This window comes from Epargyreus clarus, unplaced genomic scaffold, assembly GCF_041222505.1.
Source record: "Epargyreus clarus isolate Ecla_fem2 unplaced genomic scaffold, WU_Ecla_fem_2.2 ptg000002l, whole genome shotgun sequence".
Classification (NCBI taxonomy): Eukaryota; Metazoa; Arthropoda; class Insecta; order Lepidoptera; family Hesperiidae; genus Epargyreus; species Epargyreus clarus.
Genome location: NW_027332210.1, coordinates 6765674 through 6786764, shown reverse-complemented (window position 1 = coordinate 6786764; position 21091 = coordinate 6765674). Strand labels below are relative to the sequence as shown.

Genomic DNA, 21091 nt, shown 5'->3' with positions numbered 1-21091 from the left:
AAAACCAAGTATCCAACATCCACCAATGCCGTTTGCCTCCTTTTAAGGGACAACTTTTTTACCCCGACTTTCAACTTATTTCAGAGACTGCATACTTATTCTTCTTATATATTCTTATAGAGATTTCTTCTTATAGGAAAGTATTTTTCCCCTACTTATTCCTATGGATGGCGATAAATTCTACGCTCAGCTAAGTTTAAACTTTTAAAAGTGGAAATCCTGGATCTATCATTGCAAAACAATACAAAAAGAGTGAAGTGAGTCACTTTCGTCCATTTTTGCTATTCATATTCTGGTGACAACACTCTTTCTTAAGTTCCGCCACACTAAACGATTTGTCACAAATGTCATATAAGAGTGAGATCCATGCTCAGTAACAACTAAATATAAGTATGTTGATAATACCTATTTAATTACAGGTGGTCCCGCAAGGCATCCGAAAAGCCCTGAACTGGGTAAAGGACACGTGTAACAACCCTCCTATTATGATAACAGAGAATGGATTCGCTACTTACGGAGGACTGGACGATGAGAAAAGGATAATGTACTACAATAAGTACCTGAACGCAACGCTCGATGCAATAGATATAGACAATTGTAACGTCATCTCCTATACTGCTTGGAGCTTGATGGATAACTTCGAGTGGGGGTTCGGCTTGAGGTAGATTGAAATCCCTTACTATTTTTATATGTTGTTAATAAAGATTTTCTTTATAAGTATACCTAACGATAAGGCAGACGGGCTACGTGGTGGAAAGTAGTCATCGTCGCCTATGGACATTATTTTGCAACACCAGAGGAATCGCCATCGCATCGCCGGATTTAAAGGAGAGCTCTTTTTGCACCCCTCTTGAAGAGCGTCATGTTATAGCGCTCAGGGAATATCTCAGGAGGAAGTTTATTCCAAATTTTGATAAGTGACGTTGGAAGTTTGTTCTACTCTGGAGGCACCACCACCACACCTATTTCGATTTCAATTTGCTTATATCAGCAAATGGACCTCGACGAGCGGGTCCCAAAATAGAGAAAAATTATACTTATCCAAATTTTTACGGACAAGCAAATATTTTTTTTTTCAAACAATGTAAGTGAGTATTTTTAACGGGGTTGAAATTTTAAAAGACTATACGAAAAACTTGTTCCTTTTAATTCGAAAAATATTTAGGGGCCCACACTTTCCAGGGCCTCCACAGCTCCAAATGCGGCCCTGACTTTATTCATGTTATACATTCATTATAAAAATAATAAGGCAAAAAAATTAAATAATTTATAGTTTTTAAATCTTTACTATAAATTTGTTTCAGAATAAAATTTGGACTTTTCGAAGTTGATTACGAGGATGATTTCAGGACGAGGAAACCTAGAAATTCAGCTTTCTGGTACAAAAAGCTTATCGCTACAAGAGCTATTGAACAGGACTATAAAACGGAGTTCAAAGAAATTTCGTTTTAACACGTTCACAGTGAGTGCCCCACATGTGGGTCATTTTGAAGTCACTCTGATACGTGCGTGCACCACATGTGGGCCACAGCTCTATACAAATTAGAATCGTTTTCATAGTCTACACGTGTGATTTGTTTTATTTTTCATTGCATACACGTATGAACACTGAAATGTAAAACAAAATGGCGCAACAACCAGGGAATATTCTCATAGGGTTGCCAAGTAATAAATTTTTAAAGTTAATAAAATAAATCAATGCTTTTTGTACTATTAGAATGTAAATAAAACATAGATAGATCTTTTGTAATCAAATGTTTTAATAAGAAAGTAAATGTGATAAAGAAACAATTAAAAAAATGAAGAAAATTAACCAAGAATCAACAAAAAATAGTTTAATGACAAACGTTATAGTACGGTAGGCAGAGAGCTTTATTGCATTGAATACATTCAGTATAAGTCTTCTTTGTTTTACTTCGAGCCTCGGAAGCAGAACTGCCTCCCTCAATCATGGCTTTATAACAACCAACGCAATGTTTTCTTATTATTTTGTCCGTTTTTCTCGGAATTTTTGTTAGGCTATGCCTGGAAGTGGATGAGGAACTGGAAGTAGAATGTGTTCTCATCGTGGGTCCTGGAGTAGGAGCTGCATCGTGTATGTGTATGTAATAAAACGCCTCCTAAGGCGTTTTATTATACGTTCACTTTTCACCCTACACGTGCGTATTTAAAATGAGAGGCAATAAATTTTTAGTTCGTACGTGAGTGCACCACATGTGGGTCATTAAAAAAAAATAAAAAAAACATAAGAAGGGTAGTTTTAATTAAATATTTATTATAAGCTGTCATATAATACAAACTTTGCTTATCATATTTTCTCAAAACGCATTTACACGTGAGGGGTTCTTTTCATATATTGTAGGTGCACTGTTAACGTGTTAATTATGAAAATCGCGAATATTTCTTCATTTAAATTAAAAACTAACTAAAACTATTGTTTTTTTTTATCCTTATAGAAACACACATTCTTACCTCTACACTATAGCTTTCATCGGTTCAAGAAAAACACTTAAATTAAAATTTAATTCCGAAAAAATACAATCCATTTTTTATTAAATTGCCGAAGAACATAACCACAAAAAATAGGTAACAGGTTTTTTTAATGTTCGGACAATTAGAAAAAATAAACTTGCCTATTTTTTCCATACAATCTGACTTTATTTAAACCATTATTCATGAACGCACTTAAATGGCGTGTTGATTTCGCGTAATAGTAACTCTGTTTTACTAAACATCAAGTTGAAGTATGAACTAAGTCATCATTGTTAATTTCAGTACAATAAAGTTAGGCTTAAAAATAAGAAGCCAAAGACGTAAAACACTATGTAAATAAATTGTCATTTTCAAAATACATAAAGTCATAGGAACTGTCAGTCAACAGTGTCAACTGTCAATATGCAACCGGCACACGTCACATTTACGATTTTACCGTAATTTTACGTCAGTTTGCAATGAACCTTTGTAAGGGTGTGTTAGTGTCGTTCTCTTAAACCAAAAAACAAAATGTATATTTACGAACTACCGTATGATATAAACAAGGAATTGTGTAGACTGCTCGACAATGACGACGATTGGAAAGAATTAGCCGGTGTTCACATGAAATATTCACCATTTGATGTTAACGTAAGTACATTATATTTATATCTTCGTCATGTTTTCGGCGCGAGCTGGATTTCCCCACGACCATAATATTCTGATAAATTATTACAGCTTGCTCGTCTCCGCATACTTATATTTTTACGTCTAACGTTTACGTCATTCGATCGAGAAAGGAAATAACATTAATGAAAATACACGAATGCTGTATGCTTATCATGACCGTAATGTTCATTATACGCGTTTAAGAACATACAAAAAAAAGATAGACTGCTTTTAAAGACGCCTACTCTTAAGCTGTGCTTTTATAAGCATTTTTCCTGTTATGCTTGTACTGCAGTTGGCTGGTTTTTGTTTTTGAAACTCAACTCTCATAGAAATATTTAAGTAGTCTATAGATGTCTAAAGATATTGGAATTCTAGTGAAAAGTTTTAAAACCCCATTAAAAAGTTGAAAGGAGTCTACTGTAAATAGGAGACAGTCATAACCTTAAGTACTCTAGAGTGATGAGGAAAACTACAACAAAAAATGTTTTTACCAATTCATGAAAAATAATTGCTGCTTTTATGATAACATGTTAAATTAAATAATGTTTAAGAGGTCAGATCTATAATAATTATTATATTGGAATTAGAATTAAATTACACATATTGTGTTTTTATCTTTGTAAAGATTTTTATAGTCAGACAAAAATACACACTCTTGAAAGACTTCCACTGTTTACCTGGTATAGTCCGCGCCAAACTTCTAATCCGCTCTGAAGTTTTTGCAAGTGAAGTCAGAGAGCCAATGACGTCAAACACAATTACAAGCATATACTCCATAGCAAACAGTAAGAGCACACTAAAGCAACCGTAGGCGAGAGTGGGCAATGGACTGGTGCCAGGGGGGCCCCGCACTGTCTTTGTCCTGTTTATTAGCGTTGCAACATTTTACTGTTGCGACAGGACTCGTTTCTATATTCAGAACGTACTAGAAGTTTGGCACGGACTCTAATGTTTTTCAAATGTATGTTTGCAGCTATGCATATCTCATTCTTTTTTATGCACTACTAAGGCAGTGATAGCCTAGTGGTTAAGAAACTCGGCCTCTCGATTGAGAGGTCCGAGGTTCAAATCCCAGGCATGCACCTCTGATTTTTTCCGAAATTATGTGCGTATTAGAAATCAATTATCACTTGCTAAAACAGCGAAAGGAAAACATTGTGAGGAAACCTACATACTTGAATGATTTAAGAAAAAAAAATCTCAAAGGTATGTGAAGACCAATACACACTTGGCCAGTGTGGTGGACTATGGCCTAATACTTCTCATTATAAAAAGAGATCCGTGCCCAGCAGTAGGACAATAATGGGTTGATGATTTATGCACTACAGTTTAAATGCCTTGACAATTTTAACATTTAAGGTGTTGTTGGATTTGGTTTACCTTAGTTTGTTACCTGTAAACATATTTGAAGGAGAATGACCTGATCTCAATTGGATTCAATTCTATCTGGGATTGATTCAGAATGGCTACAATGACAATGGTCACATACCATGAATTTGACCACATACTCCTTTTCTAACCCTATGCTATAATGCCTGCATAGTCGAACTAAAAACAGTTTTACAACAATTACTTTCATAAAATATTTTAATTTCTAACTTCTTAACATTCTAGGAAATAGAACAAGTTGCACGCAGACAATCGGAATCACCAACAAACCAGCTTTTCGTAAGATGGGGGCAATTGAACCACCGAGTCGAAGAGCTGTTCATACTCTTTCACCGTATGAACCACATACCAGCACTGCGGTGTCTTGCTCCCATGGTCGATAGCAGATTTCACAGGCTCTTGAACAAGCAGGACAACAATAATGGAGTGAAAGAGAGATCACATGATAATCATGATAGTAAGTGTAAAGTTACTGATTTGATTATTATTTGTTTTTTCCTTAATAGTGACCTTTATGAGTAAGGAATTCTTGGTAATGTTTTTCCATTGAGGTTCAGTGAACAACTTTTATTAGTACTTAAGGTAACTCAATATTTAAATGTTAATAATTTTGTGTCATTTTGATAGAAGTGTTGTTCAGCATTAAGATAGAAAGTAACCTAACCATTATAAGTTGACCCCAACCTGTTTTTGCCCCCCTTTTGGGCACATTTCCCAAAATAAGGGCAGGTTAGGGTATGGATGTAAAAGATAAATGAAGTATAGTCCGCGCCAAACTGCTAGTCCGCTCTGAAGTTGTTGCGAGCAGGTGTAGTCATACAATTTCCTATGGCGACGCGATTCATTTCTATATTCAGAGTGGACCGGCAGTTTTATGCGGACTATACCTTTTATTTACTTTATGTTCTATTACTTTAGGTGTTATCACAATGATTCAGTACTATGCCTAACCAGGAAGACATAAATCAATGGATAATGTGGGTGGTTTATTCATGAGTACAGATAACACAAATAGTTGTATTCATATGTGCAAATCACTTACAATACAGAGGATCATTATATCAATATTTTTATGACAAATGAAATAAAAAAATGCTATGTAAACCTTATTTTTTTTCAGTAACTCAGCAGAAAGTGAAAGTACAAAAAGTGGTGACAGTGAGTTCTTCATCACTACCACTTGCGGTGAAGTTGATGGAAAAGGTAAGAAGTTTTATGTACATTTATAATAAGCCATTGTAGTAATGAAAACAACCTAAAAGTAATTTAAGGTTATTTTTAGACAAGTAATGTAATAGATTAGTAATTCTATACTACTAAGAAATTCAGTAAAGTTCATTACTGCAATCCACATACTACTTCTATTGATATTCATATGTATAAAATATAAATTTGCTAAAATATATAATATAAATAGATGGTATTGTACTGGTACAATTGAAATATTTATTTATTTATAATAATAATATAATTTATTCACCACAATTGCAGTACACAGTACAATTTTTAAAACTAAATATACTAAATTAAAAATCAAAAAATAATATTTAGGAAAAAAAAACAAAAATCACAAAAAAAACATAAAAATAATAACAAGAAAAAAATAAGAAAAAAAAAACGTGAACAAAACAAAGAAGGTTATAATTATCTAGTGCTGTTAAAGTACTATGCGCTGCAACAATCGCGAAAGGGAGCAAACTCAGAATTATGCCATGAGCGGTTAAAAACACCTACCCACAGCTCTGGTTTTTTTTTGTAATTTGCTAATGTATGTTTTTTTATATATTTCAGGGTATACCATTGGCCACGTCTAGCCGAGCGAACAACTTCAAAACAACAGATACTAATGGAGATTCTACAAGGGTAATTATGCACATACTTTATTTAAAGGTTGAAAAAGGAGGTAGAACTAGTATTGTTGGACTGGGAAGGTTCAACCGCCACATCTATTTCGAGGGTGAAGCAATTCTGCGTTTCGTTCGAAGGGTGTGGCGGCTGCCTGCTGATTTACATGTGAGGCAATCATTGTAGTCCACAGGAATGGCAATGCATCGGTGGTCGGCTTGTAGAACAAATTCTACAGGCAGCTATTCACCTATTGTTTAAAATTAAACTGTAATCAATAATCATTGTATTTAATTTTTGTTTAATAATACCTTATTGAAGCTTCAATAGTTAAATGTGTGAAAAAGCAAAAAAATAAGTGTATTCATCTATGTGTATATATGTACTTCCGCAAGAATTAAAACTTTTACAAAACAAAAATATTATAAAATCGTTCCTGCTTATACCGTGTCACATATGTAAAAAATAAAATATTTCAATCACTTTGCAACCCTTTTTGCAATACCTGCCATAGTTGATGTCGATTTTAGATGTTGGCAATTTAAAAATTCAGTCTCATAATTTTGCCCAAACGCACCAACATAAAAGTAGAATTTCGGAAAGTAAATTGGTTGTCAAACGTGCTCATCTTGCATTATGCGAGCTTTATGACTACATAATCACAAAACAATTAAAATGGCATGCATAAATTTGGGAGTTAATTACTATTGTATATTGTTTTTACTTCATTTATATTCACTCAATGTAGAACTAATTTCTGCGAATGTATTACTAATTGTTACTTTCAATGAACAGGATAAAGTTATTAATATAAACGTTTATAACAAGAATATGATTTGAGGAAAAATATATAAAAAATGTGGTGATTGATCTCCATGACGCATGCATTTGGTGGTTTTTTTATAATATTTATTAATTGTATTTTTTTATTTATTTTGAAGGTGGTAGAATCCTTTGTGGTTTCGATTTAGGAGGCACCACCGCCATACCTTTTCCGGCCTAATAACAGCAGTAGTGTTAGGCGCAGTTGTGTTCCGTGGTGTTCTAATTTAGTCCTCAGAGGCAATAACGCATCTGTAACAGACCCTAGGAGTCTATCTTAGCTGGGATTGATTATAGATATGCATAGTCCACAGAACCCAATTCTATATTTAAAAGATCTAATACCTTTAAACAACTAATTCTTGTATATACATATAAACGATCTTGGAAACAGCTCCAACGATTTTCTTAAATTTTGTATTTAGATTTTATCTTCAGAAAATGTCGTTTTAACCGAGTTGTCATTAATAAAATTTATAGATACATATTAAATTTACATATATTAATACTTAAGTATCAAATGAGCATGCAGTCCACCTGATGGTAGGTAGCCACTAGCCGCCAATCTACATCTGTAACTAACTTCATATAGAACTGAAGTACTACTTGAAGCCAATTATAAATGTATTGTCACTCCTGAGGGTCAAGTTGGTTAGAGATTGGGTCATATATGTAGATCAGTTGACATACACATAAGTTTATTTTTTATAATATAGAAGTTGCAGACACGTATGCAGTCCACCTGATGGTAAGTGGCTACTGCCGCCCATGGACATCTGTAATCAAGCCCAGATAGGATTAGATATTCCTACCTGAGGTCGCCCACTAATGCTCCGCTACCCCTGAGGACTAAGCTGGAATGGCTCGAATAAGTATGTCTCCCTTCAAACCAGAACACAGCAGCGCTTAACACTGCTGTTGTTAGCCAGAAATAGGTGTGGCGATGGTGTCGCCGGAGTCGAACCACAGAAGGTTCTACCACCTTAAAGTGTTCTCCTTTTTTAATTTATAGAATTCGACGACAGACGACAGTCGATCTGACGGCATGAATAAAGAGCTACTACAACACGCGTCAGCTATACCCATGCTCAGGTACGAGGACCTTAAAGAAGCCACGAATAATTGGAGCGAGAGCAACCTACTGGGCAAGGGTGGCTTCGGGCAGGTTTTCAAAGGTACCGTATATATGTATGTTATTTGATTTGTATGGCTGGATCGATATTAAAATATATGGTAATTTGTAGTAATGTAAATATAGGCATGTGCGTGTAAGGCACCTTCACCTTTGACCTGAGTTCGAATATACACATACGAGGAAAAAGTTCCAAGATTTACTTTTTTGTTTTCGCCGACAAATTTTAAACACTTTATGACGTAAGAAACATAGGACTTTCTTGACAAACTTTTTTTGCTGACATGTTCCCACCAACAGATCCGAACCTCTACTTTAATTAAATAAATGCTTTGGACTAAGGTCTACATCCGGTTTCCCCTCTACGCTATGCTCATGGTGTTAGAAAATTTGAAGCTAGTTGAACAAATTTAAATATTAAAACAATCGAAAAGGTTCAAGGACTAAGCTGTATTACCATCCTGTCAAACCCCCCCTCCCCTACCCTATTCGCATGGTGCTAGATAATTAGAAATGTTTGTAATTACGTTAGAAAAAAATAAAAAGTTTCAATTTGTTTTTTATATCACTTTATTAACATCAATTTAATTTCTTTTAATTTTCAGGAGAATGGAAGCTCCTACCGGTGGCTGTGAAGAAGTTGTTACGTGATAACGATGGCAAGAACAGAGAGCTCATTAGGGAAATGTGTCTCAATCAGTACCGACACGACAATATCTTGCCACTGTATGGATATAGTTTAGGAGGTATGGATATTATCTTTATGATTTTTTTTTTGTATTTTATAGTAGTAGCAGACGAGCATGCAGTCCACCTGGTCTGGCGTCTATAGTGAGTGGCTACTGCCGCCCATGAACATCTGAAATCAAACCCAGATCGGATTAGATTTCTACGTGAGGTCGGCCACAGATGCGCCGCTACCCCTAAGGACTAGGCTGGAACGCCTCGGAGCAGTATTGATTCATTTGCTTATTGCAGCACCTCTATAAAGAAATGAATAAAAGCAAACTTCATGCCTGATGGCGTTCTATACCATTTAATTTGCAGCAGGTGCTTATACTTAATTTAAAAAATGCGATATACAATATTACGAGGGGTCCGAAGTTCAAATCCTAGGCATATGAATCTCAAAGCTATGTGAAGTCTACCAAAACGCACTTGGCCAGTGCGGTGGACTATGGCCTAATCGTTCTCATTCTGAGAGGAGACCCGTGCCCAGTAGTGGGACAATAATGGGTTGATAGGTGACATACAATAATAATAACAGCAAATGAGGACTGTAATGCCTCGGAAAAGTATGTCTTACTCTTCGTATTTTCACTTTTCTAACCATTACACAGCAGCGCTTAAAACTGCTGTAGTTTGCCAGAAATAGGTGTGACGGTAGTGCCTCTGGACTTATATTAATCGAAATTATTTGCAGGGCCGGAAGCTTGTTTAGTGTACCAGTTGATGGCCGGTGGTTCTCTGGAGCAACGGTTGAGAGGCAGAACTGGTCACCCGCCACTCACATGGTCGCAGCGGTACAACATAGCTCATGGTGTTGCCAGGTAATGGAAGTATGACGTCATAGTTCAGTGTTTTTCAAGAATGTTGTTTGAAGACTGTTTGTTTAATTGTAAGAATATACTAACATTTAATGGACTTTGCACGAAAGAAATAAATAAATACAATAAAGTAAATAATAACAAGAAAGAAAAAAACAATGTCACAAAAAAGGAAACAATGTGGCATTTAAGTAACTACATTTAAAGTAGAATTAAATGTATGATAAAAATATGTTTGCCTTATGTATTGTATTGTATCGTATAATACCTAAAAATAAATTATTTAAACTTTACTTTTTGATAGCATAACCTGTAAAAGTTAAAACATTTACTATGTAACTTTAAGGTGCCGGTTTAACATGTCGGTGTTTAAAAAAAAATTAATTAGTTTCCTAAACATACCAAAAAAACGTAAAAAAAAAATAATGCTTATGAATGATTCTTCGATTAAATAGCATTTTTATCTATTTTTATAACTATTTATTAGTTATACATACATAAGTCATAACTATGACTATGTCTTTCAGAGGTCTACAGTTCTTGCACACCATGCAGGGGACACCATTGATCCATGGTGACATAAAGCCAGCCAATATACTCCTGGATCAGTGCACTATGCCGAAGATTGGTGACTTCGGACTTGCCAGGAAGGGGCCTTACGGTGAAGAAAGGACTCATTTGAAGGTTTCCAAGTATGTTTATAGATCAATTTATAACTTTTTTATATAGGCTAGGTGATCATAGAAGGTGGTAGAACCCTTTGTGGTTCGACTCCGGCGGCACCGCCGCCACACCTATTTCTGCCTCATAATAGCAGTATTAAGCGCTGCTGTGTTCTAGTTCAAAGGGCGTGGTAAGGGAGGCAGGGGTTGCGGCGCATCTGTGGCTGACCTTAGGTAGGAATATCTCATCCTATCCAAGGCTGATTACAGATGTCCATAAGGGGCAGTAGCCACTTACCATCACGTGGACTGCATGCTCGTTTGCTCCTTCTATATTATAAAAAAAAAATATACCCGGGGGGCGGCCGTGCAAGATGTTGATAAAACTTCGATAGCATGATTCAGAATACATGTTGCGCCATCTCTTGACGAGTAGCGGGTAGTCGCCACACTTTCATGCTTTTATCATACGATGTATGTACTTAGGGGAAATGTAACAAATTATTTTATAAAACATTTCGTTGATGCAAACTTTTGTCATATAAAAGCAATACTTTTATCCTTAAATAATAGCGTAATAGAAAAGCAATATTGTTTTTTTCAAGGTTCACTATCATTTCATTTTGTTAATCTATACAATAATGTTAAGCGCTGGTGTGTTCGTGTATTTGTCTGTGTGTCCCCTATATAGCATCTACGATACAGGGAATCCTAGTGTGGGGTTGTGAGTGTAGAAAGCGTTGTATGTATATGTTATGTTTTAGGAAAATTGTGGTTTTCGATTTGTTAACTTATTCACTCCTGCTACGTACTTATATTATAAAAATACGTGAAAATTTGAGAAACAGTAATGACCGTAAAAATATTTCCAGAGTCCACGGAACCCGTCCATACCTCCCGAACGAGTACATAACATCAGGGCTACTATCGCCTGCTGTTGACGTCTTTAGCTACGGTGTGGTGATGATCGAGATGGCAACAGCTCTGCTAGCGTTGGACCGGAACAGACAAACGTTGTTGTTGAGCGATTATATACATCAGCTTGCTGGGAAGGGAATCGATTTTGGTGAGTACAGTTTTAATGGGAAATTCGATGTTGATTAAACATGTTTTTTCATATGAACTATACTATACCGAACTACGTTGCAATGTATAACTTTATAATATACCATATTGCCCTGCCCTGCACCCCTTATAGTAGATTATATAGCACTGTTCTGCACTATATTGCATAACATCGCATTGCTCAATACTGCATTTCACTGTTCTGTATTCTACTGCAGTATTGCATTAAACTGTGCTCCACTGCATTAAACAACATAGCACTGTGCAGTACTGCACATTGCAGATTACACTGTATTCCGTTAAAAAGCATTACACATGAAGTAGCACACAAGCATGCAGTCCACCTGATGGTAAATGGCTACTTCTTGCCATGTACATCTGTAATCAACCCCAGATAAGATTAGTTTCCTACTGGAGATCGACCACAAATACGCCACTAACATTGAGGATTAAACTGGAATGCCTCGGCAAAGTACAATTCCACATAATCCCTTCCACCCTATCTGTCAGATCAATTAACTCTGTATTTTTGTTTACCTCCAGCATCCCTGGAAGACCCGGCGTTAGACAGTAGTGCTCGCAACCCCGCCCTGTGTCGAATGTTCGTGCACATCGGTGTAGAGTGTACAGCGAGAGCAAGACACGAAAGACCTCCGCTCCTACATGTGTATAGACGGTTAGATGCCATGCCACGGTAATGCACCAAATGGCGACTTCGTTCGAGGAGATGCCGCTCCTGAATCAAGCTGTGGCAATAAATCATCAACAGATGGCGCTACTAAAAACGGAGTGGCGATTTCCCACAAATCATCAAGAGATGGTGCTCCTGAATCAAGATGTTGCAACGAATTCAAAAGGTCGTCAACAGAGGCGCTACTGAAGAGTGCTATGGCGACTTTCCCTAACTCATCAACTAATTGCGCTACTAAAGCTCGCTGCAGCAAAACAAACTCCGTAACTGAAGCTTCGTGTCAACTGACCGCTCTAGTGAAGCACATTATGGCAATTCCGCAACTCATCAATAATTGGTGCTGCTGAATCACGCTATTGAAGTTTTCTCAACATCTCGCATATGTACATACAATGCATCACTTAGCCCGGAGGGGAATCTCCCTGTGATAAATACCATGTCGCATTAAGTCTCATCGTGTGGTATTGAGTCGCAACGTTTTGCATTGAGTCGCATCGTGTCGTATTCCGTTGCGCCCTGTTGCACTGAGATGGATTGCCATAGCTTTGCAAAGGGATGCCTACCCTTTAAAAGCAGTGGCGTCGTCGAGGTCGACTTATCTCAATTTTGTTTCAATGAATGCATGTAGGTATGTAGGGGGTAAAACTCGGAATAACAAATATTCAATGTGTCTCCGAAAAAAAAGCGGCCTCTTTGAAGAATTTGCCTATGTAAAGGGGTTGTCCGGACGCTATATATATCCCCCCCCTGTAGCCCCAAGACAATCGCAGTATGTCGCCCTACGTCGCTTCATTGCATTTAATTAGAATAAACACAATGTAAGGGTGCTGAATTACATAAATTTTTGTATAACGAATTATTCACGGCCGCTATTATAACGAATAATAAAATAATATAATTAAATTTTGAATATTTATAGCCAATTAAATTTTATATTAAATTGTTAAATATGTGTGTAACATATACTATAAAATTAAATTATAATTACAAATTCGAAATTATATGTTCATGAAAATTATATCCTAGTCAATTAATATGATTATTATTAACGATTGAATAAATTAAAATATACGTTGCCTTATTTACTTATATTGTTATTTTTATGTAAAACTAAATCTCGGATATTTTATATTAAGGTAAGGTGAATAGTATATAAGTATAATAGGTAAGTTGTTTATAAGACGCAATATATAAAAATATATTTTATTATGTAACAGGAAATGTAACTGGCTGACTGAGAAATATACATATATGCTTAGAATGTAATATAAATACATCATTATATTCTTGGAATATTTTAAATTAAAATTATTTTAAATACATATTATATTTCGTAAACTAAAGTTCTTTCTTATTGCCCCTTAAAATATACCTTTATTAATTTTGCCCATTACTTCTGCATCAAAGAAGGCATAAAAGGCATTTGAGGAGCAACTCAACAAATATCACATATTTTTACCAAGAAGTTGGAATTAGTTAAACATGTTGGACAACTGTTTACCTATTTCTCAAAATCCTCATCTTAGACCTCCGTTGGCAGAGTAAAAATTCAATTATGAAACTTTTAATATTTAATTTATAACATCTGCAATGATATATGAAACTTATTTGCATGAGGCCAGATATACAATATTTAGGCAATGGCATTTTATACTAGACACGTTATACGCCCACTAACTTAAGAGAAAACTTGAGCGAAACTGCTTTGATAGCACACATGCACGTTTTTTAATTTACTTACCTTTAACTACATAGACAAATGTTCTATAAGGGACAGAGATATTAGAACAATGTGATAAAAAAAGACAACTAGTGTTTGACCTTGCGTTTCAAGTGTACGCAAACGTAAATATTGACCATGGAATATAGTGACCAATGATTACTTCAGTCAAAACGGGACATCGATTTTTTTATGTCAAATACTTTTTACTTGAAAAAATATAGTTAAAAATAATAAAAAACACGCTTTTATGTTAAAATTACTAAAAAGTAGAAAATAATTTTCAATATAGGTATCATTTAAGGAACAGTAAATAGTATAATTGTGCAAAAAATGTGGGGCGCTTTATTAAAACTGATAAATGGAGCACCCCATGTTTTTTTTCACAATTATACTATTTACTGTTACTTAATTGACAATGGCAACGGTTCATTTCGGAGACAACGGCACGAAGCATCGAAAAAAGGGACTGTCCCGTAAAAACGGGACGTATGGTGGCTTTCCCATTGATCCGCATGCTTGTCAAAGACAAAGAAATAATGGAACAGAAGGTAAAAAATGTCCAAAACTGTCGATAATAGTTTTAGTATGTCGTTTACGTAGAAATGTTATAGTACAGTTTAACTAAATAAATTATTATTATATAAAAATATAATTTGAAAGAATGTATCTATACAGATGTATCGACTGGTTTAAAATATACGATTTAAAAATTGTTTATATTTATTATCATAGATTAGTAAATATTACTGACAAAATATTAGTAAATATTAAACAAGAAAATGTACCCAGTTTTGAGAATTGAAATAGTTGCGTAAAAAGTTTTCCCACGTCTCCGTGCTAAAATGTCTCTGCTGTTGCGTGCTGTTATTTATTTATTATGTAAATTACGCAGTATTAGTTATTTATTCGTAAATTTTCTCTAAAAATGTTTTTATTTGTCAAGAATTCAAAAAAGAACTTACTATTAAGCCGTTTTTGGCTTATTTCAATTTCAAGGCGGCGAAGTATCTTTACTAATCTATGTTTATTATTATCAGTTTTATTTTACACACGACCATTAATTGCAAAGTTGTGTAAATTTTATAAATGTACTAGCTGACCCAGCAAACATTGTGTTGCCATATAAATAAAAAAAATGTTAAGGGTGAACAACCCTTATCACTTAAGAGATATGAGAAATAGATAGTAGCCAATTCTCAGACTTACTGAATATGCGTATAAATTTTGGTGAAAATCAGTAAAGCCGTTTCGCAGGAGTAGGTACAGAGTTACTAACATTGTGACATGAGAATTTTATATATAAGATTCTAATTTTACCGTGTTTTTTTTAGGATTAATTTCTGGCTATACAAAGATTGTTTATTAAATTATGTTTAGGTTAAGGAAGAAATACGACCTTAATGATTGAAATATTTATTCAATTAAAGAAATTTTAAAATACCGTATATGTCGACGATATCCCACTACCGCACTTTATTAATAAACTGAACGAAACTACTTTAATATGAGAATCACTTTTATTCACTTTTATTTACAATTCGGGCAGAGTAATGGCTTACACGACTGACTAAATGCGAATGAATCACGCTCTACCAGCGCGTGGACTTAAATACTACTCGAGTGACAAACAGCGTAAGAACTACCCTCTCACATCACTTGTTTTGTTATAACAAGTGACGTAATTCACAATAAATTTAACTATTAATAAAATAACATTATATTTAAAATATTGTTTTAAAAATACGAGATTAAATATTTTAATATTATTATAATTCATATAATTTATTTGGCATGACTAACAAAGTGTTTTGAAGTACTACCGGAAGTCGTCCATATTTTAATCTAAATATTAATTCCACATTGACAATCAAAATTAACATGATAATAATTAATATTATATATTATAAAAGGTCTCGCCGCCCATACGGCCATACTGACTCAGCGCGCTCTCTGCGCAATTCTGGTGTTACAAAAATAAACCCACAATAAATATAACATAGTTATAAAATGCCTTGCCGCCCATACGGTCATACTGATTCAGCGCGCTCTCGGCGCTTATTACAAATGAAATAAAAATAATAAATTTCTTTTGTGAACTTAAAAAAAAGAGAATCAATAACAATAAAACATTTTACATGTAAAACAAAAATATAACATTTCCTTGAACATAAAAAAAATAAAAAAACATTTTAAACTAAAAATAACAATAAAACATTTCTTTGAACATAAATATTTGTAAACTTAAATTAGAGATAAGATAAACAGTATTGCAATATGGTACCAGTAAGCCCCAGGATCCAAATCAAACCAACCATAACAACCATCACCCATATTGGGATCAAGCTGACAATAACCGGCATCACCCATCCCGGGATCTAGCCCCCAAGACCGGGAAAAGGAAACGCATGGTGGCCAGCCAGCGTCAGGGAAAGGAAATGCGGACAAGACAACAACAACACAACACAACACAATAACACACATCGGGCATCACCCATCCTGGGATCTAGCCAACACACAAATCTGGCATCACCCATCCTGGGATCTAGCCTCCAAGACCGGGAAAAGGAAACGCATGGTGATCAGCCAGCGTTATGGGAAAGGAAATATGGAAACATAGGCATCACCCATCCTGGGATCTAGCCCCCCAAGACCGGGAAAAGGAAACGCATGGTGATCGGCCAGCGTTATGGGAAAGGAAATGCGGAAAGGAAATAAATAAAGCGTAGTTACAAATTGTTTCAAAGTTCTCATTTACCCAGTGCCCATACGGCTCCACGTGTGCAAATTTGCATCTTTTTTTTTTTTTTTTAAAGAAAATAATTTGTTACAAAAATTGAAATGAAGGTTCAGCGGTCCAAATTGTGGCGTTGTGGCACCCATGGACCACGCGCGCTCCCCGACCACTCACTTGCAGCAGGTGACAAACCGCCCCTGATGTCTCTCCAGCTAGTGCCATCTCTTACTTAGCGCACTCGATGGCCATCGTGACAAGTCAAACGTCCTCGTGTGCTGTTCCTGTAAGGCCGAAAAACAAACGGCGAATATTAGAATTTCCGCTCGGCCAATCCTGATTAACTTGTATTAAGGTTATTCACCACGCTAAAACTAAAAGACTAATGATGAATAGTTTATTTCAACCGTACTCAATTTCGACCTCTTTTACATTACTATCACTTTTCTAATTAAACAAAATTTTACACAAAATCGATCGGTCGTATTGTCTTTATAAGATTCAACATTTTCTACAACACCATTTAAACAAAAGAATTAGTCCCTTAACATTAAACTCAAACGCGTAAAATGAATTCTAACGAATTATTATTATATATACATTTTTTTTTTATAAACTCGAGAGCTTAGCTGACAATTCCTTCTAATTACTAAAATTACTTAGACCAAACATCAAATAATTCGAGACATTTAAGCACTACATGTGATCGATGGATAACCCAGTAACCACTTGTTACTTTTTATTAACGCAAATCCACTTACATGAATACACATAGTTTCTACTGAAACTAGACCTCCGCCATAGCTGCCTGTCCACCGCATACTACGGCTACACGACAACCTCTGGTACAGTCCGATCAAAGTGCTTACTCAAGTTCTCAAGTCATTATTGTAACTACTTTAAATAAATTTAGTCAGCTTAGCACCAATTACCCCGTAATATACCCTATTTGTATATAGAAAAACAAAATGACAGAAGTCTGGAAGTTCATCAAGGACATTAAAACCCAAATTTTAAATGTTCTAACCTAAATCACCTTCACCTTGCTCAATACAACACACCGTTAAATTCAAACACGAGCGCCACTGAACGCTACGGTATCATATCTTCGCTGAACCCATATCACAAACACATCTATTGAGCCTTTACCGAAGACAACTCTATTCGCTTCATCAGAAAAAGAAATGAGGGACCTTATGAATCGGCTTGAGAGTACAAGCTTGGACTTTGGCCTTTTGATAAACAGGAGCAAAACTAAAATTATGATGATCGACCGTTCTGAGTCACTACAACGAACAAATCTCAGCTCAGCGACTTCGAAATCGTCAAGGAATTTCAATACCTAGGGTCAGTCATTAATGATAAAGGAAACTGCGAAACTGAGATACGACGCCGCATCGGTATGGTTAAAACGGCAATGAACCAACTTACCAGGGTCTGGAAGGACAGCAATATTACTAAGCGTACAAAAGTTCACTTAGTTCGTACGCTCGTCTTTTCTATATTCCTCTACGCATCGGAATCTTGGACGCTGAAAGTAGCAGACAGACAAAGAGTGGACGCATTTGAGATGTGGTGCTGGCGGCGAATGCTAAGAATCCCGTGGACAGCCTTCCGGACCAACGCATCCATCTTAAAAGAATTACACCTAGAGCATTCCCAACGTCTCTCCAGCATTTGCCTGCACCGCATACTTAAATACTTTGGTCATATAGCCCGAAGAAATAATGACAACCTAGAAAAGCTACTGGTGACAGGCAAGGTGGAGGGCAAAGACCCAGAGGACACAGCCCAAAACGATGGTCAGACCAGGTATCGGACCATCTAAAGATACCGGTTAGCGAGGCGATACACCAGGCCACTAATCACAATCTCTGGAAAGACGCTATAAAGCAAAGAAGTCACGATCCTCAGCATTGAGGGACCGACTATAGAGAGAGAGAGAGAGAGAGAATCTCCATTGAGCAACGTGTAGACTTAAAATTGCATTAATACGACAACCTTCAGAAATTTTTCACAAGAAATAATGAGTGTACCCGCAAAATCGTAAAATTCGTAATTCGTAAGTAAATTCTTTCCAAACAGTGGTCAAATACTGGTAGCCAAATTATTAATAAACCGTCAAGTACCTCAATTTTTAACACGCTTTTATTAGCTTGGGTTGTACGTTTGTATGTATGTATGTACTAACAGTAACGGAATCTTTGAGCCCGATTTCTATCCACTTTGAACGTCCAGTTTAATTAAAAATTTTGAAGTAATATCAAAAACCACGAATACACGATTTTAACATTTTTGTACCATTGTCCTTATCAATATCCTCAGGATTAACGATTTTCGAGGCGAGAGAAAGCGCCTTATGGAGCGTTCAGGCAAAGTTACTAGATCGATTTTAAGCTTTGGAAAATAATAATTTTATTTCCCTATAACTCAAATGTACTGAAACATATCTATAATGCCATCTTGTAGAATGATTTCTTTTTTTAGGATTCCGTACTCAAAGGATAAAAGGATAAAACGAAACCCTCTGCTGTCTGTTCGTGAGTCACAGGGCTTTATCTCTTAAACAGTAATAGATAGAAACTTGATTTTTTTTTACAGACTGTTCATAATGATGGTCGCTATAACAACAAATACTACGAGGGGTGCTTTTCGAAAATTGATAAGTGGAGCACTCCACGCTTTTTTTTTTACAATTATACAATTTACTGTTCCTTAATTGATTCCTAGATTGAAAATTATTTTCTACTTTTTAGTTGAGTTTATCATAAAAGCGTGTTTTTTAGTTTTTTGAACTATATTTATTAAAGTATAAAGTCACTTACCGAAAAGGCTCTTACTAACTCACCGCCTTGGTTTTACCAGAGTGAAAAAGTATCCTGCCTTATAGCGACCCGTAACATTGGCCCCTTTACGGTACGTTCGCGGTCAACACAAGTCCAGTGTCGTTGTAATACCACCAATAAGCAGCTATAGTAGATTCTTAGCCTGTGGACACTCAAACATTAGGTGAACATTATAAAATTACAAGATAGAAATAAATTAAAACAATAGACCACCCAAGTAGTTATAAGTATCAAAATGACAACGTGTCGCCCGTATGAAATAAACTGTCATACTACACCAGGGTCCACCCCAAAATTGCACTGTTCCCTACGTTCAGTACCGCCAAAATCAAAGCATCCAACGGCTGTCATACGCTTTACCAACGGCGTGGCTCCCTAAGGCTTCATTCAAAGCAATCCCAGGAAAATCACCAAACACGTGCGCCAAATGTGCGCGCCATTGCCCCGAACCAATAAACGTCACCATTGATCTCCATCATGACCATGTGGACACGTAGGTCCATCCCACCGCTGCTGTCGGCGATATCCCACTACCGCACTTTATTAATAAACTGAACGAAACTACTTTAATATGAGAATCACTTTTATTCACTTTTATTTACAATTCGGGCAGAGTAATGGCTTACACGACTGACTAAATGCGAATGAATCACGCTCTACCAGCGCGTGGACTTAAATACTACTCGAGTGACAAACAGCGTAAGAACTACCCTCTCACATCACTTGTTTTGTTATAACAAGTGACGTAATTCACAATAAATTTAACTATTAATAAAATAACATTATATTTAAAATATTGTTTTAAAAATACGAGATTAAATATTTTAATATTATTATAATTCATATAATTTATTTGGCATGACTAACAAAGTGTTTTGAAGTACTACCGGAAGTCGTCCATATTTTAATCTAAATATTAATTCCACATTGACAATCAAAATTAACATGATAATAATTAATATTATATATTATAAAAGGTCTCGCCGCCCATATATACTATCCTATATAAATTTTATGGTAATATTTTTTATTATTTACCACAGGTATCGAAGGAAATTTAAAGATTAGGATACAGAATTTCCCATATATCGATTTTATTTTATTAAAATAAACCATAAAATGTTATATTTTGACTAAAAACACACTAATATAAAAATTAAGCAGTGGGATCTTAAACTATAACATACGACATATGAACATCGTCAGATTCAATAAAATGTCACTTCTGTTCTGTTGATCTATGACCATGCATTTTGCGTCTTTATCACTTTCATTGACAAAAACATACTTTGTCTCTTTCTGGTTACTCACGTAATCATGGCGGATCGAACACGAAAAATAAACAAAATTTAACAATTTCTCTTCATTTACGTGTGATAGGTGATTCCATGAAGTTTGTTTCTATTTCGAGCATAATTTTTGCATTTACGCATTGCACAAGAAGGCATTTTGAGGCTTTAAATTCAAAATAATGACGTTTAACGTGTTCAGTAA

General features: G+C 35.5%; 2 protein-coding genes across 5 annotated transcripts in view; both read left to right on the top strand.

Annotated features, from left to right (window-relative positions):
- LOC140746766 (myrosinase 1-like) overlaps positions 1–2377 on the top strand; it is a 35179-nt gene extending 32802 nt beyond the window's left edge. For all 4 annotated transcript variants that reach the window (XM_073078871.1, XM_073078864.1, XM_073078867.1 and 1 more), the window contains exons 6-7: positions 420–661; positions 1305–2377. In XM_073078871.1, coding sequence (XP_072934972.1) covers positions 420–661; positions 1305–1452 — 390 coding nt within the window. In that variant the 3' untranslated portion in view covers positions 1453–2377. The remainder of the gene's footprint in view (positions 1–419; positions 662–1304) is intronic.
- Positions 2378–2915: 538 nt separating this feature from the next.
- On the top strand, positions 2916–13039 carry pll (serine/threonine-protein kinase pelle). The gene is made up of 10 exons (XM_073078842.1): positions 2916–3123; positions 4759–4990; positions 5654–5736; positions 6325–6396; positions 8213–8375; positions 8938–9078; positions 9756–9882; positions 10407–10571; positions 11414–11607; positions 12150–13039. Exons 1-10 carry the CDS (start codon positions 3004–3006, stop codon positions 12302–12304), a joined length of 1452 nt encoding a protein of 483 aa, XP_072934943.1. The 5' UTR covers positions 2916–3003; the 3' UTR covers positions 12305–13039.
- Positions 13040–21091: the final 8052 nt, after the last annotated feature.